Raw genomic sequence first — 27,378 nt, forward strand, 5'->3', positions numbered from 1 at the left:
AATACTCATCATAAAACATTTATGAAAAATACATGGTGTACAGCAAATGAAAGATAAACATCTTGTGAATCCAGACAATATTTCCGATTTTTTAAGTGTTTTACAGCGAAAACACAATATAGAATTATATTAGCTTACCACAATAGCCAAACACACAAATGCATTTATTCACCGCAAAAGGTAGCTATCGCAAAAACCAGCAAAATATATAAAATTAATCACTAACCTTGAACAACTTCATCAGATGACAGTCTTATTGTCACACCCTGGCCTTAGTTATCTTTGTTTTCATTAGTATTTTAGTTAGGTCAGGGTGTGACATGGGTTAGTATGTGTTTTTGTATTGTCTAGTGTGGTTTGTATGGTTGAGGGGGTTTCATAGAGTAGATGGGGTTGTGTTCAGTGTAGGTGTTTAGAATTGTCTATGGTTGAGTGTAGTTGTTTAGGAAAGTCTATGGTTGCCTGATTTGGTTCTCAATCAGAGACAGCTGGTTATTGTTGTCTCTGATTGGGAGCCATATTTAAGGTAGCCATAGGCTTTAGGTGTTTGTGGGTAATTGTCTATGTTGAACGTTTGTAGCCTGTGTGTGTGCACTACGTTTATAGCTTCACGGTCGTTTGTTGTTTTTTTGTTAGTTTGTTAAAGTGTTTCGTGTCGTGTTCATTCATCTTCATTAATAAAGAGAAGATGTATCAATATCACGCTGCGCCTTGGTCTGTCTCTCCACACGATCGTGACAGAATTACCCACCACAGGATCAAGCAGCGTGACAAGCGGCAACAGGAGCAAGGCATCAAGGATTCTTGGACATGGGAGGAGATATTGGATGGAAAGGGACCTTGGGCTCAACCTGGAGAATATCGCCGTCCCAAAGCTGAGCTGGAGGCAGCGAAAGCAGAGAGGCGGCGATATGAGGAGGCAGCACGGAGGCAAGACTGGAAGCCCGTGAGTACTACCCAAAAATTTCTTGGGGGGAGGCTAGGAGGTAGTGGGCCGAGGGCAGGTAGGAGACCTGCGCCCACTTCCCAGGCTAACCGTGGAGAGCGGGAGTACGGGCAGACACCGTGTTACGCAGTAGAGCGCACGGTGTCTCCTGTACGTGTGCATAGCCCAGTGCGGGTTATTCCACCTCCCCGCACTGGTAGGGCTAGATTGAGCATTGAGCCAAGTGCCATGAAGCCGGCTCTACCTATCTGGCCACCAGTGCGTCTCCTTACATGGCACCAGCCTTACGCATGGTGTCCCCGGTTCGCCTACATAGCCCGGTGCGGGTTATTCCACCTCCCCGCACTGGTCGGGCGACGGGGAGCATTCAACCAGGTAAGGTTGGGCAGGCTCAATGCTCAAGGGAGCCAGTACGCCTGCACGGTCCGGTATTTCCGGCGCCACCTCCCCGCCCCAGTCCAGTTCCACCAGTGCCTACACCACGCACCAGGCTTCCAGTGTGTCTCCAGAGCCCTGTTCCTCCTCCACGCACTCGTCCAATGGTGCGTGTCTCCAGCCCATTACCACCAGTGCCTACGCCACGCACCAAGCCTCCTGTGCGTTTCCAGAGTCCTGTGCATCCTGTTGCTGCTCCCCGCACTAGCCTTGAAGTGCGTGTTCCCAGCCCGGTACCACCAGTGCCGGCACCACGCACTAGGCCTAATGTGCGTCTCCAGGGTCCAGTATGCCCTGTTCCTTCTCCCCGCACTAGCCTTGAGATGCGTGTCCCCAGCCCGGTACCACCAGTTCCGGCACCACGCACCAGGCCTACAGTGCGCCTCATACGGCCAGAGCCATCCGTCTCCCCAGCGCCATCTGAGCCATCCGTCTCCCCAGCGCCATCTGAGCCATCCGTCTCCCCAGCGCCATCTGAGCCATCCGTCTCCCCAGCGCCATCTGAGCCATCCGTCTCCCCAGCGCCATCTGAGCCATCCGTCTCCCCAGCGCCATCTGAGCCATCCGTCTCCCCAGCGCCATCTGAGCCATCGTCTCCCCAGCGCCATCTGAGCCATCCGTCTCCCCAGCGCCATCTGAGCCATCCGTCTGTCCCGAGCCATTAGAGCCGCCCGTCTGTCCCGAGCCGTCAGAGCCGTTCGTCAGTCAGGAGCCGCTAGAGCCGCCAACCAGACAGGATCTGCCAGAGCCGCCAACCAGACAGGATCTGCCAGAGCCGCCAACCAGACAGGATCTGCCAGAGCCGCCAACCAGACAGGATCTGCCAGAGCCGCCAACCAGACAGGATCTGCCAGAGCCGCCAACCAGACAGGATCTGCCAGAGCCGCCAACCAGACAGGATCTGCCAGAGCCGCCAACCAGACAGGATCTGCCAGAGCCGCCAACCAGACAGGATCTGCCAGAGCCGCCAACCAGACAGGATCTGCCAGAGCCGCCAGAGAGCCATGAGCAGCCAGATCCGTCAGCCAGCCATGAGCAGCCAGATCCGTCAGCCAGCCATGAGCAGCCAGATCCGTCAGCCAGCCATGAGCAGCCAGATCCGTCAGCCAGCCATGAGCAGCCAGATCCGTCAGCCAGCCATGAGCAGCCAGATCCGTCAGCCAGCCATGATCCGCCAAAGCCGTCCAGCCAGGATCCGCCAGAGCTGTCCAGCCAGGATCCGCCATTTAGTCCGGGTCTGCCCCTTAGTCCGGTGCTGCCCCTTATCCCGGTGCTGCCCCTTAGTCCGGTGCTGCCCCTTATCCCGGTGCTGCCCCTTAGTCCGGTGCTGCCCCTTAGTCCGGTGCTGCCTCTTAGTCCGGTGCTGCCACTTAGTCCGGTGCTGCCCCTGAATCCAGTGGGGTTAAGTTGGAGGGTGGACATTTGGAGGAGGCTACGAAAGCGGGTAGTGACTATGGTGGGGTGGGGACCACGACCAGTACCAGAGCCGCCACCATGGACAGACGCCATCCAAACCCTCCCATAGACTTTATGCTGGTGCGTCCGGAGTTCGCACCTTAAGGGGGGGGTTATGTCACACCCTGGCCTTAGTTATCTTTGTTTTCATTAGTATTTTAGTTAGGTCAGGGTGTGACATGGGTTAGTATGTGTTTTTGTATTGTCTAGTGTGGTTTGTATGGTTGAGGGGGTTTCATAGAGTAGATGGGGTTGTGTTCAGTGTAGGTGTTTAGAATTGTCTATGGTTGAGTGTAGTTGTTTAGGAAAGTCTATGTTTGCCTGATTTGGTTCTTAATCAGAGACAGCTGGTTATTGTTGTCTCTGATTGGGAGCCATATTTAAGGTAGCTATAGGCTTTAGGTGTTTGTGGGTAATTGTCTATGTTGAACGTTTGTAGCCTGTGTGTGTGCACTACGTTTATAGCTTCACGGTCGTTTGTTGTTTTTTTTGTTAGTTTGTTAAAGTGTTTCGTGTCGTGTTCATTCATCTTCATTAATAAAGAGAAGATGTATCAATATCACGCTGCGCCTTGGTCTGTCTCTCCACACGATCGTGACACTTATAACATCAGGTTATACAATACACTTATGTTTTGTTCGAAAATGTGCATATTTAGAGCTGCAAACCGTGGTTATACATTGTGAATATGTAGCAACATTTCCCCAGAATGTCCGGAGCTATTTTGGACACTCACCTAATCTGACCAAAAACTCATCATAAACTTTACATAAAAATACTTGTTGTATGGCAAATGAAAGATACACTGGTTCTTAATGCAACCGCCATGTTAGATTTTTAAAAATAACTTTACCATAACAAACAGCTTGCGTTATTGCGAGACAGCGCTCGCCAAAACGGCAGAGAATAGGAATCAACATTTTCCACAGAAATACGAAATAACATCATAAATTGTTCTTACTTTTGCTGAGCTTCCATCAGAATCTTGTACAAGGAGTCCTTGGTCCAGAATAAATCGTTGTTTGGTTTTAGAATGTCCTTTTCTTCTGTCGAATTCGCGCCACAATGCTAGCCAATGTTGATAACATTCCCATCCTCTCTTGACGCAAAGAACGGAAAACTCCAAGTCCCAATAAACGTTGAATAATCTGATAAAACTCGGTTGAAAAAACCTACTTTACGATGTTATTATCACATGTATCAAATAAAATCAGAGCCGGAGACATTCGCCGTGTAAACCGAACGCTTATCAGAAGACAATATCGAGGTACTTCGTGCGCCTTGGTAGACAAAGGAAATTCCTGACCTGCCACTCCAAAAGCTCTTGTTCGACCTCAGATCAAGCTAGACACCCCATTCCACCTTCCACTGCCTGTTGACATCTAGTGGAAGGCGTATGAAGTGCATGCATATCGATAAATATAAGGCAATTGAAAAGGCAGGCCCTGAAACAGAGCCTCGTTTTCAGATTTTTCACTTCCTGCATGGAAGTTTGCTGCAAAATGAGTTCTGTTTTACTCACAGACATAATTCAAACAGTTTTAGAAACTTCTGAGTGTTTTCTATCCAATAGTAATAATAATGTGCATATTGTATGATCTAGAAAAGAGTACGAGGCCGTTTCATTTGGGCACGATTTTTTCCAAAGTGAAAACAGCGCCCCCCTATTGACAAGAAGTTAACAGATTTTTGTACTCTGACATCCTTGGGTAGGTGGAGGGAGTCTGGAAGAGCATCTAGGAATCATCGGAAAAGTATCGGAAAAGTATTGCATCGGAAAAGTATTGGAAAGTTCAGAAAAACATCAGGGAAGCTCATCAGGTAAGCTATAGGCATGTGTTAGAAGATCTGAATTGATTTCAATTGCTAGACTAATTATTATGAGCACGCATCTCAACTTAGCTAACATTTCCCAGCCTAATTGTAACCAAATATCCAAATATACACCACTGTTCAAAAGTTTGGGGTCACTTAGAAATGTCCTTGTTTTTTAAAGAAAAGCTAATTTTTTTGTCCATTCAAATAACATCAAATTGATCCGAAATACAGTGTAGACATTGTTAATGTTGTAAATGACTATTGTGTGTAATACTCCCTTCACAGAACAGCGCAAACTGGCTCTGACCAGAATAGAAAGAGGAGTGGGAGGCCCCGGTGCACAATTGAGCAAGAGAACAAGTACATTAGTGTCTAGTTTGAGAAACAGACGCATCACAAGTCCTCAACTGGCAGATTCATTAAATAGTACCCGCAAAACACCAGTCTCAACAGTTCCTCTTACCAGTGTCTGTGTTCTTTTGCCCATCTTAATCTTTTCTTTTTATTGGCTAGTTTGAGATATTAATTTTTCTTTGCAACTCTGCCTAGAAGGCCAGCATCTTCACTGTTGATGTTGAGACTTGTGTTTTGTGTGTATTATTTAATGAAGATGCCAGTTGAGGTCTTGTGAGGCGTCTGTTTCTTTCTATTCTGGTTTGGGCCAGTTTGCGCTGTTCTGTGAAGGGAGTAGTAAACAGCGTTATACGAGATCTCCATTTTCTTGGCAATTTCTCGCATTGAATAGCCTTTATTTCTCAGAACAAGAATAGACTGACGAGTTTCAGAAGAAAGGTCTTTGTTTCTGGCCATTTTGAGCCTGTAATCGAACCCACAAATGCTGATGCTCCAGATACTCAACTAGCCTAAAGAAGGCCAGTTTTATTGCTTCTTTAATCAGGACACAGTTTTCAGCTGTGCTAATATAATTTCAAAAGGGTTTTCTAATGATCAATTAGCCTTTTAAAATGATGAACTTGGATTAGCTAACACAACGTGCCATTGGTACACAGGAGTCATGGTTGCTGATAATGGTCCTCTGTGCGCCTATGTAGATATTCCATTAAAATCAGCCATTTCCAGCTACAATAGTCATTTACAACATAAAAAATGTCTACACTGTATTTCTGATCAATTTGATGTTATTTTAATGGAACCTGTCTAGGACAGGGGTTCCTCTAGCGCCACTCCTCCCACATTCCACTGAAAAGGCAGAGCGCGAAATTCAAAAAATATATTTTTTAAATATTTAACTTTCACACATTAACAAGTCCAATACAGCAAATGAAAGATAAACATCTTGTGAATCCGGTCAACATGTCCGATATTTCAAATGTTTTACAGCGAAAATACCACGTATATTTATGTTAGCTCACCACCAAATAGAAAAAAGCACAGACATTTTTCACAGCACAGGTAGCTTGCACATAACGAACCAAACTAACCAAGAAACAACTTCATCAGATGACAGTCTTATAACATATTATACAATAAATCTATGTTTTGTTCGAAAAATGTGCATATTTGAGGTATAAATCAGTTTTACATTACAGCTACCATCACAGCTACCATCAAAAATAGCACCGAAGCAGCCAGAGTAATTATAGAGACCAACGTGAACTACATAAATACTCATCATAAAACATTTCTGAAAAATACATGGTGTACAGCAAATTAAAGACAAACATCTTGTGAATCCAGCCAATATTTCCGATTTTTTAAGTGTTTTACAGCGAAAACACAATATAGCATTATATTAGCTTACTACAATAGCCTACCACACAACAGCATTGATTCATGGCACATTAGCGATAGCGAATAAACCAGCAAAAGATATACATTTTTTCACTAACCTTCATAAACTTCATCAGATGACAGTCCTATAACATCATATTACACAATACATATATGGTTTGTTCGAAAATGTGCATATTTAGAGCTGAAATCCGTGGTTATACATTGTGAACATGTAGCATCTTTTTCCCAGAATGTCCGGATCTATTTCTGACACTCACCTATTCTGACCAAATAACTATTCATAAACTTTACAAAAAAATACATGTTGTATAGGAAATGATAGATACACTAGTTCTTAATGCAATCGCCGTGTTAGAATTCTAAAAATAACTTCAGTACGACATTCAGCTTACGTTATGGCGAGAGAGCGCTCAAAATCTGGGCGCAAACTAATAGTAAACAATTTCCGACAGATATATGAAATAACATCATAAATGGGTCCTACTTTTGATGATCTTCCATCAGAATGTTGTACAAGTGGTCCTTTGTCCAGAACAATCGTTGTTTGGTTTTAGAATGGCCTTTTTCCCTCGCGAATTAGCAAGCAAAACTAGCCAAGTGGCGCTAAGCTGTCCTTCGTGAACAAACGCAGTGAACGGAACACGCCAAAACTCCCGAAAAAAATTCAATAATCTGATTAAACTATATTGAAAAAACATACTTTACGATGATATTGTCACATTTATCAAATACAATCAAAGCCGGAGATATTACACGTCTATAGGGAAAGCTTTTCAGAAGCCAAAGCTGATGTCCATCCCGCGTCATCCTGAACAGAGGAAATTGGGGTCCTGTCATTCCAAGAGGCCTCTTTTGACCATAGAAATACCTATACACTCCATTTCACCTCTCACAGCCTATTGACATCTAGTGGAAGGCGTATGAAGTGCATGTATAGTCATAAATCTCAAGCAAAATGATAGGGAGGCCCTGGAACAGAGCCTCGATTTGAGATTTTTCACTTTCTGACAGAACGTTTGCTGCAAAATGACATATATACTCACAGATATAATTCAAACGGTTTTAGAAACTTGAGAGTGTTTTCTATCCAATAGTAATAATAATATGCATATTGTACGAGCAAGAATAGAGTACGAGGCCGTTTAAATTGGGCACGATTTTTCCCCAAAGTGAAAATAGCGCCCTCTATCCTCAACAGGATTTATTAATGGACAAAAAATTTGCTTTTCTTTTTTTTCAAAGAAAATTTCCAAGTGAGCCCAAACTTTTGAACGGTAGTGTACATATATATATTTTTTGTTTAAGGTAAAAACAAAAATCTGACAATTTGATTGATTTATCAAGACAAGTTCCCATGCTTGTCTTAAAGCAGTGCAATGCAATGATGTGCAGTCAATGTAGACAGTGCTTAACCTGTGATAATATAATAAAGAAAGCTGTTTTGAAGAGCCAAATGAAAAAAATATTATACAAAAAAATGTCAATATTTTTTGTTATTTAATGTTTTTGCGTTTTGCCTTAACATGTTGCAGGGGGTACGCTGTGCAAATGTGGGCATGTTTACATAATTTTGCACTCACATCTTATGCTCACATCCATTGAACTGTACAAAGCTAGCTACCTAGCAAAAACAACCTGAGTGACAAATGGACTCCATTGCACCTCCAACAATTTTCCAAGTCGACTGACAGAATTGATACTTGCTCTATCACTGATGGGAGTGCAGATGCTGTTGTCATGGATTCGCCAAGCACTGAAAGACCTGCACGGGAAATATTTCAAAGGTATGTAGCCTTTCATTCTCTGTTCACCTCAAATAACATGGTTGGCTGTAAAATGACAGAAAATGAAAATCCCCCCCCCGCCCCCTTTTTTGCCCTCAGAACAGCCTCAATTTGTCAGGGCCTGGACTTTACAAGTTTCCAAAAGCGTTCCACAGGGATGCTGGCCCATATTGACTTCAATGCTTCCCACAGTTGGGTCAAGTTGGCTGGATGTCCTTTAGGTGGTGGAACATTCTTGATACTTAAAAAAATATATATTTAACACTTTTTTACCAGGTAAGTTGACTGAGAACACATTCTCAATTACAGCATCAACCTGGGGAATAGTTACAGGGGAGATGAATGAGCCAGTTGGAAGCTGGGGATGATCAGGTGGCCATGATGGTATGAAGGCCAGATTGGGAATTTAGCCAGGACACCGGCCTTAACACTCCTACGATAAGTCAAGACAACCATTTAAGGTCCCATCTGAAAGAGGACACCCTACACAGGGAAATGTCCCCAATCACTGCCCTAGTTGCCTCCTACTGGTCCTCTAACACCTCTTCCAGCAGCATCTGGTCTCCCAACAAGGGGCCAACCAGGACCAACTCTGCTTAGCTTCAGAGGCAAGCCAGTAGTGGAGGGTGGTTTGTTGCTGAGTGTGAAAAACCCAGCAGAGTTGCAGTTCTTGACAAAAAACGGTGCACCTAGCTCCTACTACCATAACCCCTACTACCATACCCCATTAAAAGGCTCTTACATGTTTTGTCTTGCCCATTCACCCTCTAAATGGCACACATACACAATCCATCTCTCAATTGTCTCAAGGCCTAAAAATCCTCCTTTAACCTGTCTCCTCCCCTTCATCTACACTGATTGAAGTGGATTTAAAAATTGACATCAATAAGGGATCATAGCTTTCACCTGGATTCACCTGGTCAGTCTATGTCATGGAAATGTTTTGGATACTTAGTGCATATCCTTCTGTCTAACAATGAATATCAATGTCCTGTGTATTTGCATGTCATTGTGGACGCTACATCAGTCTACATGTCTGAGCCGAGCAGCGTGTAATTTTGTCAGATGATATTAAATATGCCTTCGGCCTTCCCTACCGGCGCCGAAAAGAGATGGCTGCCTCGCTTCGTGTTCCTTGGAAAATATGCAGTATTTTGTTTTTTTACGTGTTATTTCTTACATCGGTACCCCGGGTAATCTTAGGTTTCATTACATACAGTCGGGAGGAACTACTGAACATACGATTAACGTCAACTCATCATCGTTCCTACCAGGAATATGACTTTCCCGAAACGGATCCAGTGTTTTGCCTTCCACACAATACAATGGATCTGATCCCAGCCGGCGACCCTGTGCGACGCCGAAAAAGGGGAAAACGTGGCGGTCTCGTGGTCAGGCTTCGGAGACGGGCACATCGCGCTCCACTCCCTAGCATACTACTCGCCAATGTCCAGTCTCTTGACAATAAGGTTGATGAAATCCGAGCACGGGTAGCATTCCAGAGAGACATCAGGGATTGCAACGTGCTCTGCTTCACGGAAACATGGCTAACTCAAGGGACGCTAACGGAGTCGGTGCAGCCAGCTGGTTTCTTCATGCATCGCGCCGACAGAAACAAACATCTTTCCGGTAAGAAGAGGGGCGGGGGGGTATGCCTTATGATTAACGAGAAGTGGTGTGATCATCATAACAACACACAAGAACTCAAGTCGTTCTGTTCACCTGATCTAGAACTCCTCACAATCAAATGTCGACCGCATTATCTACCAAGGGAATTCTCGTCAATCATAATCACAGCCGTATACATTCCCCCCCAAGCAGACACATCGATGGCCCTGAACGAACTTTATCTGACTCTTTGTAAACTGGAAACCACACACCCTGAGGCTGCATTCATCGTAGCTGGGGATTTTAACAAGGCTAATCTAAAAACAAAACTCCCTAAATTCTATCAGCATATCGATTGTGCTACCAGGGCTGGAAAAACACTAGACCATTGTTATACTAATTTCCGCGACGCTTATAAGGCCCTCCCCCGCCCCCCTTTCGGAAAAGCTGACCACGACTCCATTTTGTTGATTCCAGCCTACAAACAAAAACTCAAACAACAAGCTCCCGCGCTCAGGTCTGTTCAACGCTGGTCCGACCAATCTGAATCCACGCTTCAAGACTGCTTCGATCACGCGGATTGGAATATGTTCCGCATCGCGTCCAACAACAATATTGACGAATATGCTGATTCGGTGAGCGAGTTCATTAGGAAGTGCATTGACGATGTCGTACCCACAGCAACGATAAAAACATTCCCAAACCAGAAACCGTGGATTGACGGCAGCATTCGCGTGAAACTGAAAGCGCGAACCACTGCTTTTAACCAGGGCAAGGTGACCGGAAGCATGACCGAATACAAACAGTGTAGCTATTCTCTCCGCAAGGCAATCAAACAGGCTAAGTCTCAGTACAGAGACAAAATCGAGTCGAAATTCAACAGCTCAGACACAAGAGGTATGTGGCAGGGTCTACAGTCAATCACGGATTACAAAAAGAAAACCAGCCCCGTCGAGGACCAGGATGTCTTGCTCCCAGACAGGCTAAACAACTTTTTTGCCCGCTTTGAGGACAATACAGTGCCACTGACACGGCCCCCTACCAAAACCTGCGGGCTCTCCTTCACTGCAGCCGAGGTGAGTAAAACATTTAAACGTGTTAACCCTCGCAAGGCTGCAGGCCCAGACGGCATTCCCAGCCGCGTCCTCAGAGCATGCGCAGACCAGCTGGCTGGTGTGTTTACGGACATATTCAATCAATCCTTATCCCAGTCTGCTGTTCCCACATGCTTCAAGAGGGCCACCATTGTTCCTGTTCCCAAGAAAGCTAAGGTAACTGAGCTAAACGACTACCGCCCCGTAGCACTCACTTCCGTCATCATGAAGTGCTTTGAGAGACTAGTCAAGGACCATATCACCTCCACCCTACCGGACACCCTAGACCCACTCCAATTTGCTTACCGACCCAATAGGTCCACAGACGACGCAATCGCAACCACACTGCACACTGCCCTAACCCATCTGGACAAGAGGAATACCCATGTGAGAATGCTGTTCATCGATTACAGCTCAGCATTTAACACCATAGTACCCTCCAAACTCGTCATCAAGCTCGAGACCCTGGGTCTCGACCCCGCCCTGTGCAACTGGGTCCTGGACTTCCTGACGGGCCGCCCCCAGGTGGTGAGGGTAGGTAACAACATCTCCACCCCGCTGATCCTCAACACTGGGGCCCCACAAGGGTGCGTTCTGAGCCCTCTCCTGTACTCCCTGTTCACCCACGACTGCGTGGCCATGCACGCCTCCAACTCAATCATCAAGTTTGCGGATGACACTACAGTGGTAGGCTTGATCACCAACAACGACGAGACGGCCTACAGGGAGGAGGTGAGGGCCCTCGGAGTGTGGTGTCAGGAAAATAACCTCATACTCAACGTCAACAAAACAAAGGAGATGATTGTGGACTTCAGGAAACAGCAGAGGGAGCACCCCCCTATCCACATCGACGGGTCAGTAGTGGAGAAGGTGGAAAGTTTTAAGTTCCTCGGTGTACACATCACGGACAAACTGAACTGGTCCACCCACACAGACAGCGTTGTGAAGAAGGCGCAGCAGCGCCTCTTCAACCTCAGGAGGCTGAAGAAATTCGGCTTGTCACCAAAAGCACTCACAAACTTCTACAGATGCACAATCGAGAGCATCCTGTCGGGCTGTATCACCGCCTGGTACGGCAACTGCTCCGCCCACAACCGTAAGGCTCTCCAGAGGGTAGTGAGGTCTGCAGAACGCATCACCAGGGGCAAACTACCTGCCCTCCAGGACACCTACACCACCCGATGTCACAGGAAGGCCATAAAGATCATCAAGGACAACAACCACCCAAGCCACTGCCTGTTCACCCCGCTATCATCCAGAAGGCGAGGTCAGTACAGGTGCATCAAAGCAGGGACCGAGAGACTGAAAAACAGCTTCTATCTCAAGGCCATCAGACTGTTAAACAGCCACCACTAACATTTAGCGGCCGCTGCCAACATACTGACCCAACTCCAGCCACTTTAAAAATGGGAATTGATGGAAATTATGTAAAAATGTACCACTAGCCACTTTAAGCAATGCCACTTAATACAATGTTTACATACCCTACATTACCCATCTCATATGTATATATACTGTACTCTATATCATCTACTGCATCTTGCCATCTTTATGCAATACATGTACCACTAGCCACTTTAAACTATGCCACTTATGTTTACATACCCTACAGTACTCATCTCATATGTATATACCGTACTCTATACCATCTACTGCATCTGCCATGCCGTTCTGTACCACCACTCATTCATATATCTTTATGTACATATTCTTTATCCCTTTACACTTGTGTGTGTGTGTAAGGTAGTAGTGTGGAATTGTTAGGTTAGATTACTGTTGGTTATTACTGCATTGTCGGAACTAGAAGCACAAGCATTTCGCTACACTCGCATTAACATCTGCTAACCATGTGTATGTGACTAATAAAATTTGATTTGATTTGATTTGAATATGCAAACATTAAAGGTTTGTGTATCTTGGCCACAATGGTATTTCCATTTGGTAAAAAAAAAAAAATGTAAATTTCGGTTATTAACAGCCTATTTCACTCTGGTTGTTGGCGCTATCAGTTGTATGGTGAACATGGGCTACATCAAGCTTTATTCATCAGTAAATCTGGCTTTGATAATAGCCAGTGCTTACCCAGCCACCAACCTCACTTCACGTCACTGGCGCAATGGCGCTGTCCCAATGAAAACGGTGCTGAAATGATAATGTAGTTGAGAACACACAGCAATTGCTTTACATGTATTATAACGGTTGGGTGACTTTGTGAGTTTCACGTAACCACGGCTCTATGAACTAAGCGGTGCATTCAGCTGACAAAATTATTTTTACACCATCGGAGCAGCGCAAAGGATTCAGGGCTGACCACAAATCATTCGGGGCTAAAGCCCCAAAATCCCGATCCTGGTGAGGTCCTTGCCTGTGGGAAAGGATTAGGGTTTCAGCCTTTCTATTCCTCTATAGAGAATTCTCCCTTCAAAAGCATTCCATGCATAACAAAACAGAATGTACTATGTCCCTCTCCTCTCTCGCTCCTTTCTCTCAATTCTCCCTCTCAGTCTCTTACCCCCCACCCCCCTTACATACACACATGCATACGCAACCTGATGTCTTTTCAACACATTTTCCCCACTAGGTAGGAATCAAAGTGACTAGGACCTGGATAGCAGCTTCATATCCAAGCAGATGTATTTACTTGACTTTGGTCACAAAGACCGGAAAAGTATTCACTTATGTTGAGGCAAAACCAACAATATTGCCTCCATAGGGAACACTCTAACATACCACGAAGAGAAAAGATGCAGTAGTCTTTAGGGTTATTTTTTTTAAATTTATTTTTATTGTGCAGCAAAAACACATGATTGATAACATCATGTCTCTGGTCGTTTCGAGCTGATGACATGAGGTACATTTTTTATCAAAATGGTGTTAAATCGCTATCAGAAAACAACCTATGGCTTAATAGGTAAACATGCCATTTACAAAAATCTGTTTTCAATTTGTACAAAAGCTTTATAAATATATATATATATATATAAGGGCCATCATCGGCCTAATGGGGGATAGTCTCTTTTAATGAAACAGCTTAAAAAGGAGTTATAAAGGTGTTTTAAACTAGTTATAACAACTTTCTAACATCAGATTGGTTGTTATGTCACCAGGTTCAATCAATGCTTTCTACTAGCTCCCTGAAGGACCAATTTGGATAATAGTATTTAAATTTTCAAAATGGACAGACAAATAAAAAAAGATACAGTCAGAATTAAAGTAAAACTCAGACGAAATAATCCGATATTTTTGTCTGTAGCATGAGGTATAGTGAAGGAAACAGGAGCTCTATTTTTTACGTTTTCTTTTTTTCTTTTTTGGAATAGAGCAGAAATCATAAAACATAGTAAGAAAAATCGGATCGCATACCAATACACTACAAATGACTGTCAATAATATCATAATTTTCTATGAGAAATTCTATTACATGGCAGTATATTGACATTTAACTATTACAAATATCCACAAAATAGCAGCAAACACTTTGAGAAAAAAAGGATGGTTTTTCTTTTCATTTTCGTTTCATTTAAAGTCATGAAACTTTGCTGGGAATATTCCTCCATAGCAGCTTGTTGTTAGGAGTGTTAACAAAAAAAAATCTGTCACTGTACAATCAAACCGTTTGCCCACATACCTTATTCCCCCCATCACTCCCCCCCCCATAGCAACTTCAGTTATTTCTTCCAGCTTCAACAATACGCAAAAGACATCTTTGAATTTGTGCAAAATGATTTAAAAGCCTTTTCAATTTTCATTTGATGACAAGGGAAGATTTGAGACATTCCTCTTTTGAATTCTAGTTTTTCCTTAACATTCAGTACACTAAGCCAATGCAATGATTTCAAAGCAATACTTTGAGTGTAGTTTTACTTCACATGCCTTTCAAAGTCGGGCCAAAATGTTGTATTTTGATTGGATGAAATTACACATATTTGTAAAAAATGTAATTGCAACTCTGAATTGAATGTTTGGAAATATTTACATATATATGAAATAGCTTCTGTCATCATGAAAAGAGAATATTCTGCAATAAATAGTTCTTAGTGTAACTACAAATTACAAGCCTCAGATGCAATTCAAGCAGTTAGAAAAGTCTGTTATCAACTGTCATGAGGAGAATAGGTAGACAGGTGCCTTCTTGCGTGGATGGGACCACCATTTTTCACCGTCTTTACTACTAAGATGTCGGAAAGATGGGGTCCAGGTATTTTAGCTAGACAAATAGATTCGATTTGCCCAAAACATCCTAATATGTCCTGCCATTCCCACATAACACCATGTTTAGAAACACTCTTCATCCCAGAAACTGACGTTGTTCCCAAACCATTCCATTATGTTTAGTCATGTCCCATATGGTTCTTCTCAAAATAGGCAGTAAGGAGTTATTGACCCAAAGTGCTTTTTTGATGGAATGGTTTTTAGATAGTAAGACAGAATTACAATTCGATAAAGACTGTGGACTACGCTTAGCTTACATAGAGAGAACATACAGGACGGCTAGCTAATTATTCTGTGGCAGAATGCAATGTTGCAAGCATTCAGTATAATATGATCTAGACTTCCTGCAGATATTTTGAAGTAGCTGTACTTCACTGGTTAGCTTGCTGTCTCCGGAAAGCAGTGGGTTAGCGGTTAGGACAGAGGCCTTGGTAATCCACAGACCTCTGATGACAATTGAATAAGGGCTCTATTCAATTAGTATCGCTGAAGCGTTACAGATTGCGCGATCGAAATGTAAAGGTCATTTCCGATTAAGCCGACATACGCAGAGTTTACAGCCAATGCAGTCTCTGCCAACGCGGGAACATTGCCTTTAAATTTCAATCATGTCGTAACGCTGAACTTCCGCGATATGGATTGAAGAGAGCCCTAAGTACGCTAAACAAATTAACATTGTACGGTTACATTCTCCGTTAAAAAAAAGAGGAGATTAGAAGACTGATTTTCAAAACAACATCTCAAAGTTGGTTAAATGTTGAGGCAAACATGGCCACACCAAACTAACCAGGGACAACAAAAACCGCCCCTCCATTAGAAACGGGTTTACCATACCACAAAACGCCTATGTCATCAAACAACTCAGGACTAGCGTTTTACGTGAGAAATTGCAGGTGTATCATGCTCAATCTGTCCAAACAACAACAAAAATACCTAGTTCATTATTCTCTAGTTGTCTATTCTGTTGTACATACAGCACTACACTTCTTTTTTTCTTTTCTTATTCAAGTTTGTTTTGTCTAAAATACATAATGGGAACCATGCCCGATTGATGCTGCCTCAAACCAGTGAGGGGACAGAGAGCAAGTGTACGCATGAAGCCCTGGCTGATCCCTTACAGCACCTGTTAGGAGCCAGACATGACGTTCAGGCCAGACCCTATGCTACGAGCACAGGGGTGTGAGTAGGTGAGAGCGCAGTCAGCGGGAGTGGTGCTGCTGAGACAGTGTCAATCAGCGCGTTCTCTTCTCTCCCCGAAGCCCAATCCTCCATCCATGGCTTCTGCTTAGTGAGCACCAGAAAAGGCTGTCCAACTCAGATGTTCACATCTCTAACGTCCGTTGGCGTGCACGACAGGTCGACCTCCTCGTCCATGCTCTTGGTGTCCGTGGAAACGGTGTGTTGTTGTGCCTGACGGAGACTGGTCTCCAATAAGGACTCGATCTGTTCTTGACACGCCCGTAGACAATCCTGCATAGGGGGGGGAGAGAGAGGCATTGTTAGTGATGACATAAGGACTAGTGTTGGATCGTCTCTCAGCAACAAGGACCACTTACAGTCATGGACATTTGTCTAACAGGTGGCTTTTCTGCCTGCCTTCTGAAATAAATCTTCAAACAATCGGGAACAATCTGAAAACATATGCAATATTAGAAGGGTATGACCATGGTACCAAAGGTATACTGTGTAGGCTTTAAGGAGCGGCGACAACACACGGAACAGCAGAGGCAGAGTTGCACTCTAGTGGGAAGGGCTGTGACTGTGTGAGGATTAGGTGGAAGAGAATACATCCAGAAAGACTGGAAACCAAATCTGCTAGCACCAATTCCTGGACCCAAAACAATAGGAGCAAAAGCAATTCATTGGGCGAAGGATAAGAGGGGCAGACCCTCAGTCAGGTGGTGGAAGGAGAGCCCTAGGGACCTCATTCTAATGATTACGGTTCTTATTACCTGGATCAAAGAGACCTGTAGAAACTAGAGCCAGACCAGTGGGTGAGGAAGGTTTCAGAAGTTATTCTATTACTACACAATACTTAGATATTATCCTTTGATTAAAATAATAACAATACACGGAACAAAAATATAAACGCAAGATGTAAAGTGTTGGTCCCATGTTTCTTGAGCTGAAATAAAAGATCCCCGAAATGTTCCGTACGCACAAAAAGCTTATTTCTCTCAAATGTTGTGCACAAATTTGTTTACATCCCTGTTAGTGAGTATTTTTTCCTTTGCCAAGAAAATCCATCCACCTGACAGGTGTGGCATATCAAGAAGCTGATTAAACAGCATGATCATTACACAGGTGCACCTTGTGCTGGGGACAATAAAAGGTCACTCTAAACTGTGAAACGTAGTCACAAAACACAATGCCACAGATGTCTAAAGTTTTGAGGGAGTGTGCAATTGGCATGCTGACTGCAGGAATGTTCACCAGAGCTGTTGCCAGTGAATTGCATGTTCATTTTTCTACCATAAGCCGCCTCCAATGTTGTTTTAGAGAATTTGGCAGTACGTCCACCCGGCCTCACAACCGTAGACCACGTGTATGGCGTTGTGTGGGTGAGCGGCTTGCTGATGTCAAAGTTGTGAACAAAGTGCCCCATGGTGGTGGGTGGGGTTATGGTATGGGCAGGCATGAGCTATGGACAATGAACACAATTGCATTTTATCGGTGGCAATTTGAATGCACAGAAGTACTTTGAAAAGATCCTGAGGCCCATTTTGTTAAGGTATCTGTAACTAACAGATGCATATCTGTATTCCCAGGAATGTGAAATCCATAGATTAGGGCCAAATGAATTTATTTCAATTGACTGATTTCCTCATATGAATGTGTAACTCAGTAAAACTTTCGAAATTGATGCACATTGCGTTTATATTTTAGTTCAATATAATAATAATAATAATGATACTAATAATAATTTTGGACATTCCTTTGAAATAATGAGAGATTACAGTGCCTTGCAAAAGTATTCATCCCCTTTGCTATTAAGCCCCAAAATAAGACCTGGTGCAACCAATTACCTTCAGAAATCACATTATTAGTTATATTGCACACAGGTGGGCTTTATTTAAGTGTCACACGATCGGTCACATGATCTCAGTATATATACACCTATTCTGAAAGGTCCCAGAGTCTGCAACAACACTAAGCAAGGGGTACCAACAAGAAAGCAGCACCATGAATGAACTCTCCAAACAGGTCAGGGACACATGTATGGAGAAGTACAGATCAGGGTTGGGTTATAAAAAAATATCAGAAACTTTGAACATCCCATGGAGCACCATTAAATCCATTATTAATAAATAGAAAGAATATGGCACCACAACAAACCTGCCAAGAGAGGGCCGCTTGGTGGAAAACTCACAGACCGAGCAAGGAGGGCATTAATCAGAGGCAACAAAGACCAAAGCAGAGATCGGAGTATCTGTCCATAGGACCACTTTAAGCCATACACTCCACAGAGCTGGGCTTTACGGAAGAGTGGCCAGAAAAAAAGCCATTGCTGAAAGAAAAAAATAAGCAAACACGTTTGGTGTTCGCCAAAAGGCATGTGAAAGACTCCCAAAACATATGGAAGAAGGTACCCTGGTTAGATGAGACTAAAATTGAGCTTTTTGGCCATCAAGGAAAACGCTATGTCTGGCGCAAACCCAACACCTCTCATCACCCCGAGAACACCACCAACAGCATCATGCTGTGGGGATGTTTTTCATCGGCAGGGACAGGGAAACTGGTCAGAATTTAAGGAACGATGAATGGCGCTAAATACAGAGAAATTTTTGAGGGAAACCTGTTTCAGTCTACCAGAGATTTGAGACTGGGACAGAGGTTCACCTTCCAGCAGGACAATGACCCTAAGCATACTACTAAAGCAAGACTCGAGTGGTTTAAGGGGAAACCTTTAAATGGTTTGGAATGGCCTAGTCAAAGCCCAGACCTCAATCCAATTGAGAATCTGTGGTATGACTTAAAGATTGCTGCACACCAGCGGATCCCATCCAACTTGAAGGAGCTGGGGCAGTCTTGCCTTAAAGAATGGCCAAAAATCCCAGTGGCTAGATGTGCCAAGCTTATAGAGACATACCCCAAGAGACTTGCAGCTGTAATTGCTGCAAAAGGTGGCGCCACAAAGTATTGACTTGGGGGGGGGGGGGGGGGTGAATAGTTATGCACGCTCAAGTGTTCTGTTTTTTTGTCTTATTTCTTGTTTGTATCACAATAAAAAATATTTTGCATCTTCAAAGTGCGTAACTAGCGTAAATCAAATGACACAACCCCCCCCAAAAATCTATTTTAATTCCAGGTTGTAAGGCAACAAAATAGGAAAAATGCCAAGGGGGGTGAATACTTTCGTAAGCCACTGTATGTACTAAAATATGACATTAGGACTGAGTTGTGTCCTGTGTTTGTTATGCAAATATACACAACTGACTTTGTAGTTGTGAGGAAAGTGCATTTATTCATGGTGCCTCTTTCTTTTTTCTTCCTCCTTTCCTTTTGGACTCCACAAGAGCCTGGCCTCCTGCGTCATTGACAAAGGGGACAACGAGCGAGAGCTTTTGCACGTCGTCGTCGACTGCACCGGAGTGAGGGACTGTTCGCTCGCCTCTCATTTCCTGATCCATTCAGAGACAGGGTTTATGACCTGGCTACCTGCTGCTCTACATCCCCTGTCTCTCAGATCTCTCTCTCTCTCTCTCTCTCCTCTAGCGCTGAGTGATTAGTACTTTTTGAGGTCGGTTCGGGTTTGATTATTAAAAAAAAAGAAGACAAAATTGACTCCGGTTTCGCTTATTTAAAAAAAAAAAGATTAAATGCAACATGCATTATGGGAGTTGAATGCTGTAACACAGAATATTTTTTTATAAAAAAAATCCCATGATGGTAGTGATTGCCCATTACATCACTTATTAACCATAATTTATTCACATTACTTTAACAAAATATTTCAGTTGTTGTGTATATCACACTTGTTATATTTGATGACTTTACTACTTCATTCCAAGTCATCATCTCATCTCCATAGAGCTGCTGCCCCTGCTGTCTTACAAGATCACTATTTTAGTTGTTCTTCAAAGTAAATAAGGCACACTTTTATGATTGCTGAATACCATCTAACAATCACTTAGATCATGACACTGACACTTTCAGGTAGAGATACCATGCGAAGTAACTGCTCTCTATCCTTCTCAATAACGCATTCTTCGGGCTCTTTTACATAGCAGGTATAGCAGACATGAGTCAGTCATGGTCACATGATGAGGTAACCCTGCCTACGAACTTCAAAACCCGTGTCTGCCCTCGGCCCAAGAGGGAATTTCCTCTTGCTCTAATGGTCTAAGACGTTGGTTGCTCCCGTGGGAGACCCGGGTAACTGATACTTCGGGTTAATGCTCAGGACTACTCCTCTCTTGTTCTACTGTCACCCCCTCTCCCCCACGAGTCAATAGCAATCTGATCAATAAAAGGCTGGAAATCTGTGGAAAATAAAAGACGGCCATTCCATTGCCCATTGCAAAGCGAGGCAGAATGGTTGCACCTTTACAATATTAGGCTCTCTAGTCACATTTCTAAACTGTATGTTTAAATTCAACATTTTTGCATGAGACTTGGTTGTCCTTGCATACCGGGTCACTTCTGATGACTTGAGACAGGAAGTCAGTGAGTTGCTGGGATGAAAGTGCATCGTCCATGCTCTTCAGATTCAGCCCCTGGACAGCAGCCGCCACACTGCCCGCTGCGATCATTGACGGAGGGTTGGCAATGAATTTGACTTCTGGTGGAGAGAAAAGGAAAAGAGAGAAAGAGAGAGAAGGAGAGAGAGAGAGAGAGAGAGAGAGAGAGAGAGAGAGAGAGAGAGAGAGAGAGGAGGAAGAGCGAGAGGGAACAGGTCAAATTCCCGAAGCAAGGCATTTGATCCACAAATAATTCACACAACAACCTTGTTAATGGGGCAGCTCACTGGCTGCAGAGCGGCAGCTCAGGCCATTGACACGGGTGCGACAACAAAAGAGAGATGACACCCTGGCAGTGAGGGATGAGGCGGAGGTGTGGAGGAGGGAGAGAGGGTTGAGAGGAAGGAGGTGGGACGAGGGGGATGGGGCAGCGTAATGTGGCACAACCAGATAATGGCAAGACAGAGAGGAGAGAGACACTGTGCATCCAACAGAATCAGAACAGAGGCACCATGCTGACATGGTGGCAGTATGCCCTGACTGCTACTGAGGAGCTATGCTGTAGGTCCCAGTCACACTGCCCCCTCCCCCATTACACTCCTATAGCCGTCATCCCCTCCTACTCTCTCTAGCCTCAAATTTGCATACATACAAAACTTTGTCAAGAGCAAGGAGGAGCAGATACAACAAATGACATAATCAAATAAGAGGTAAGACATATTGCTGGAATCTGATGTTGGTGATAAACGATCTATTCAGCCCAAGAACTGCTTGATAATCACACAGAGAGAAAGAGACAAGCTCATGAAATGCAGATGTATTCTCCCCAGACCCTCTTCTACCCCCTCCACCTCAAGCCCAAACCCCCTTTCCCCTTCTCGACAGCCTCAGTATGCAATAAATCACTCTTCAACTCGCTTGGCTTGGAACCCTCTCTGGAAAGATCATGTCTCACTTCCTCTTTTCAAGTGCTTAGAGAGACAATAAATCTACTCCAGGCAGGGGCGCTCACACACGCACACACACACGCACACACACACACACACAGAGGGGCTCCTCAGACGAGGCACATTGTGTGAAACAACAGGTCTAATCACCAGGCTCAGACCATTAATTTTACCATATTAATTAGGGGGCCTCTCAGTCTAGGAGACGAGCCCCCTTTACACCCCCCCCCCCAATGGGTATGGGGCTGGGGCATCATTGTGAGTGAGCTCCCATTGCAAGGGCCTGCACCACAGAGAGCTTAGAGAGGAGAATTGAGGAAGAGCGCTGCGAGATTAATTGAACTCGCATAAAGGCAAGCCAGAGAGCCATTATCCAGGCCCATATCCCCACTAGATCTACCCAATCCTAGCCTCCCTATAAAAGAGAAAGGAAATAAATGCTTGCAACCCTCAAGATGAATGCAGGAATGCCAGCCAGCAGCTGCTCGCAAGGAGAAATACAAGGCAAGAGACTCCGCCGTCTCTGGAAAAAAAGGAAGATATAAAAGGGGATACATTTCTTCTATGCTGGCAAGATGAAGGAAGTAAATGAATGTCACAAAGGTATATCAAAGAGTGTTAAAACACACCCCTGATACCGACAATGTGGCAGCAGGTCAGAACTCGTTAAGTGCCTTGAGCTATTACTCAACACAAATAAGCACATACAGGATCTTCAACATGCTTTCACACACACTCCCTTGTCATTCCCTCCCTACCTTATTCTGTTTGCCTGTTCTTTCATACAATTGTAAGTGAACATTTGTTAAAAGTGTTAAAAGTGTTCTTATTGAGTCACTCTTAATTCCCTTCCCTTCCAAAAGAGAGGCCAGGACCTTTTTATCTCCATGCCACCAAGAGTGCACAACAGAACAAGGCAGGGCCTAGGCCAATAGGCCCATTCAATCTATTCAATTAAGCACTAACTTCAAACAGCGCGTTGAGATAAGTCTCCCCCCTGACCTACCACAAGACAGAGGGCCTTACTCTAACACAAATCAAATGTTTTCGAGGGAAAGCAGTGCAGGTCGGAAACCTATAGAGCAGGACTTCTCTTCAATATAACCTTAAGTAAAACTGCTTGCTATTGGCTTCAGGCCTTCTATTGTGCCGGCTTCTGCTTCAGCTTAGTCCAAAGTGTAGAAATTAGACAGTGTAACAGCAGCTACGTCAAAGTATATTCCCGAAGCATCTGATGCTCAGGTGTCAGACAGCTTCGCAGGGCCCGTTCACAAACGAACACAACTTTTCTGGAATGTGTCCAGCTTGCGTTGTATTTACCAGAACGGTCTACACCAAAACCCAAACCTCGTCACTTCACCAAACGCCAAGTCCAGTGGTTCAAATCAAGTGTAGGGCAAAAGAGAACGGCATAACTGTTACACAAGTACGGGAGTTATCATGCCGTTGACAAACGTCAACTCAACCGCTTGCCTTTGGAAACCCCTCTTCACAGTAGTAATTCACATCGGCACATCTGAAACCCAGGGGACATGTAGGACTACAACCTCCTTTTAAGTTAACAGCATTAAACAGCAACAGAAGAGCAGTCAGCAGTGTAACAACAGGCAGGTGGTGGTGGGACTCCAGTACATACCTGTAGCACAGAGGGCCACAAATGTCTGGGCATGCTTGCACAGGATTTGCTTGGTGTCCTGATGGATGGGTAGCTTGGAGAGGAAGTGGTCTATGAAATCGTGTGGAGTAACTGAGGCTAGATCCCATTTCAGTTTGTTCAATACCAGTAGTTCCATTTGCTGTAGAGGAGATAGGAAGAGAGAGAGAATGCATGTAGTTGGACACCTGCAAGGGTTCAAGAAACCAACACACCACTAGAGGGTGGGCATGCTCCACACAGGCCTATGCTCTGCCACTGTGCCAGGGCCATGACAATGACAATCATTGATGTTAGGGGAAGTAGGTTTAAGACATTTTGTTACAGAATTTCAGTTATTTTCTCGTTTAAAATGATTTATCTCCCAAAGTTAACTTTGGCTAAACTGAAAAGAATCCGCGTATAAGAAATTATAGTTCTTATCACAGTTAAAATATGTCAAAAACACTATACTACATTTTACAATACCGCCTAAACATAATCTACATGTGTTGGTTATAACTGATGAGAACATGATGTGGAAGTCAAATTACCAGCAACTCGCCCGTCCGGATGGAATTGTCTGTGTATATGCACAACTTCTCAGCTGTTAGAGGAATGGTCTCCTTCATTTTAGACGCCAGAAACATGCATGTAGCGCCCAATAACTGTAGCCGAGTCTTCTTCGTGGGTTCAACAGACAAATATCTGTCTAAAAAATTCATAGCTAGGGGAAAAACCTCCTCTTCGCATTTCTGTTCCTCACAGACCTGGAATCAAAAGCGAAACGAGTTAGGCTACACATCCAGTCTATATAGGCTACACATCCAGTCTATGGGCCTATATCTCCATAAGCTACAAAACTATCAAAAATAACAAACAATAACACGAGTCATACACGCATGCATATACATGCATATTATGTGCCTGTAAAGGAGATCTAAGACGTTTTGGATAAATAAATAAAAATTGACAGACATTTCGCTCGTGGACACAAAGGTTGATCTCTGCAAGGCAAGCGCATGGCTTGCAGAGCCGTATTGTAGTTCGCCATATTTTCAAAAAATATTTTTAAATATTTCAAAATTGTTTTAGAATGTAACATTGGCATGTAAACATTATTATGCTTTTCTTTTATCGGACAGAAGTGTCATATTCCGAATATCTAAAATAATAATGTTCAAAATGAACTATATTTGTAAGCCGCTAGAAATTGGACAAGCAGCATGCGCACACATCGCATAACAGCATGCAACTTTAAAAATTAATTTAAAATATAATCTTACACACCACGAAAACATTTTTACCCTGTTAATGTTAATCAATGTGTCGTCTTACATAATAGGTCACCTTTATTACATTCTCTCAAAAGGGATAGAAGCCATTAACCAATTTTAGAGGCGACCCTTTGAAACTCCCAAATCGACTTTGATTGTTCGGTTGCTTCAACTCTAAGAACAGTTACGTAGGCAAAATGTTCTTTATCAAGTGGCAACTTAACAACAGAAACAAAGTTTCAATTGCATCCGAGGTCAGTGACTAATATGGAAAATAGCTGCGACATGGTTATTACACATTTTAAACCACAAAGTAGTGCTATAAACCACAAGAAAACAAAGAGGGCGAATACTGGCACTAGTGACGGCATACAGTACGTGTACATTGAAATAATAATACTAAAGTGTAACATTTTGTTCACATGAATATAATCCGAGGGGAAATTTGGCGTCATTTGCAGCATGTGTCAGGTAAAAATAAGGCTCAATGAGTCACACAGACAACCTCGAATTAAGTCCAACGTTTAAGCTATCGCTGGGTGAATAATGTAATAAACACATGACATGAACAACACAGGACAAGCAATCGTTATAGTTGCATGGTAGTAATGTATTTTGCCTATATTTCAAAGGGCATAGACCAGTGACATGATTCAGATAATTGAATGTTATGGATCTGTTAGAAAGGGTTTTTTGCACAAACCTCCAGCATCCATGTAGAAACAATTCTCCTCATGCAGGGTACAATCTCTTTCTGTACACATTTGAAGTAGTTCGTTGCGGGGAGATAATTGTCTTCAGCTTTTAGCATAGTCTGCAGAACTCTGTCGTTGAGCAGGTTCGAGTCTTGGTAAGCTCTCCGGATGGTCTCCACTTCACAGCACAGCAACTGGTGTTCCATCCCGGCAGTCGCTTGAGCAATGAGAAAGACAGAGAGACTGAAAGAGAGTCTGAACTATTGCTTCCCCAAAAGTTCCGTGGATGTTGCTTTGCCTCTGTCTGCTGCGACTGCTGTGTCGAAGCTCTCAGGAGGCGACCAAACTTTGATCAGCTTTCCTCAATAAACTCCCCTCCCCTCCGCGCACTGGGGAAATGACGTGACTGTTGTTATGTAGGTTGGTTATGGAGCAGATCAAAGGCAGCTTCGACGTGAGTGAGAGAGAGAGAGAGAGGCCCAAAAAGAGAGGTCCGCCTCAAAGAAGGGGGCACGTTTTAGAACGCTATTCCACATAAGCTTATAGTCCCTTCCCATCGCCGCCAGCGTATGGGCTATTGGAAGTGGGAGGTCTCAGGTCCGTTTCTGGAGGCAGTAGACTAGGCGAGGGACTGATTGTAGCTACTGCGAGGCACCAGTGGGGGAAGCAGAGATGCTCGGTGGCTGGATTGGAGGACTCATGTAACCCTTATTGTTCGTGTGGCCTCTTTTTTACCAATGCGCAACAAGGACTTTGCCTAATATTAACTAGGCCTACAAGTACAAGCCTAGTAGCCCCACCCACCCAACAAAAATAAGAAGTAGAGGAAGGAGGAACATAGGCTAATAATAGCGTTATTAGTTGTACAATTGGGTTATTAGTTGTACAATTGTTTTGTATTGTCAGGTATTACTGAACTGTTGGAGCACCCGCGATAACATCTGATAAATATGTGTATGCGACCAATACCGTTTGTTTTGAGTAGGATGATGATGATGATGAATATGATGATGATGATGATTATTATTCTATCTCTGCACACGTGTTCATTGTCATGATAGCAAGGCAAATATCTGTTTTAATTTGTGACCATTAACAAATGTTCTTTGCGTATACATACGCCAGCTGTAAAACTCCAATGAAAAGCGCCAAAATAATATCTTGTAACAGGACTATTTGGCTAAATGGCAACAATCAGGACTAGAGAAACTATTCAACTAAACGAAAACCATAGTCAATGAAAACTAAAGTAAGAAATAGTATGGAAATCAAAATAGAAAACTTCACACAGCAAAATTGTGATTTACCTTTTACATACATGTTCCTCGGGTGAATCGAAGCCACGACCCTGGTGTTGCAAGCTTTATGCTCTACCAACTGAGTCACACAAGACACCTGTTGATACAGATTGTGAATACATAACTACCTTTTGAGTATACGTATTAATACACTGAACAAAAATGGAAACGCAACATGCAACAATTAAAAATATTGGACTGAGTTACAGTTCATGTAAGTAAATCAGTCAATTAGTCATTAGGCCCTAATCTATGATTTTTCATGACTGGCAATACACATATACATCTGTTGGTCAAAGATACCTTAATAAAGGGTCTTGGATCAGAAAACCAGTCAGTAACTGGTGTGACCACCATTTATCTCATGCGCGACACATCTCCTTCACATGGAGTTGATCAGGCTGTTAATTGTGGCCTGTGGAATGTTGTCCCACTCCTCTTCAATGGCTATGCGAAGTTGTTGGATAGTGGCGGGAACTGAAACATGCTGTCGTACATGCTGATGGCGGCGGATGAATGGCACGACAATGGGCCTCAGGATCTCGTCACGGTAGCTCTATGCATTCAAATTGCCTTTGATAAAATGCAATTGTGTCCGTTGTCCATAGCTTATGCCCACCGCCACAATGGGGCACTCGGTTCTCAACGTTGACATCAGCCCACACCAATGCCATACACGCTGTCTACCATCTGCCCTGGTACAGTTGAAACCGGGATTCATCCATGAAGAGCACACTTCT

General features: G+C 43.7%; 1 protein-coding gene across 1 annotated transcript; it reads right to left on the reverse strand.

Moving 5' to 3' along the window:
• Nucleotides 1–14,191: 14,191 nt before the first annotated feature.
• LOC139540338 (G1/S-specific cyclin-D1-like) lies at nucleotides 14,192–25,849 on the reverse strand. The gene is made up of 5 exons (XM_071344094.1): nucleotides 25,349–25,849; nucleotides 23,923–24,138; nucleotides 23,372–23,531; nucleotides 20,741–20,889; nucleotides 14,192–16,577 (listed from the first exon to the last, which is right to left on the reverse strand). The coding sequence occupies exons 1-5, from the start codon at nucleotides 25,544–25,546 to the stop codon at nucleotides 16,422–16,424; spliced, it is 879 nt and encodes a 292-aa protein (XP_071200195.1). The 5' UTR covers nucleotides 25,547–25,849; the 3' UTR covers nucleotides 14,192–16,421.
• Between the last annotated feature and the right edge of the window lie 1,529 nt (nucleotides 25,850–27,378).

Source organism: Salvelinus alpinus, chromosome 15 (genome assembly GCF_045679555.1).
Source record: "Salvelinus alpinus chromosome 15, SLU_Salpinus.1, whole genome shotgun sequence".
In the NCBI taxonomy this organism is placed as follows: Eukaryota; Metazoa; Chordata; class Actinopteri; order Salmoniformes; family Salmonidae; genus Salvelinus; species Salvelinus alpinus.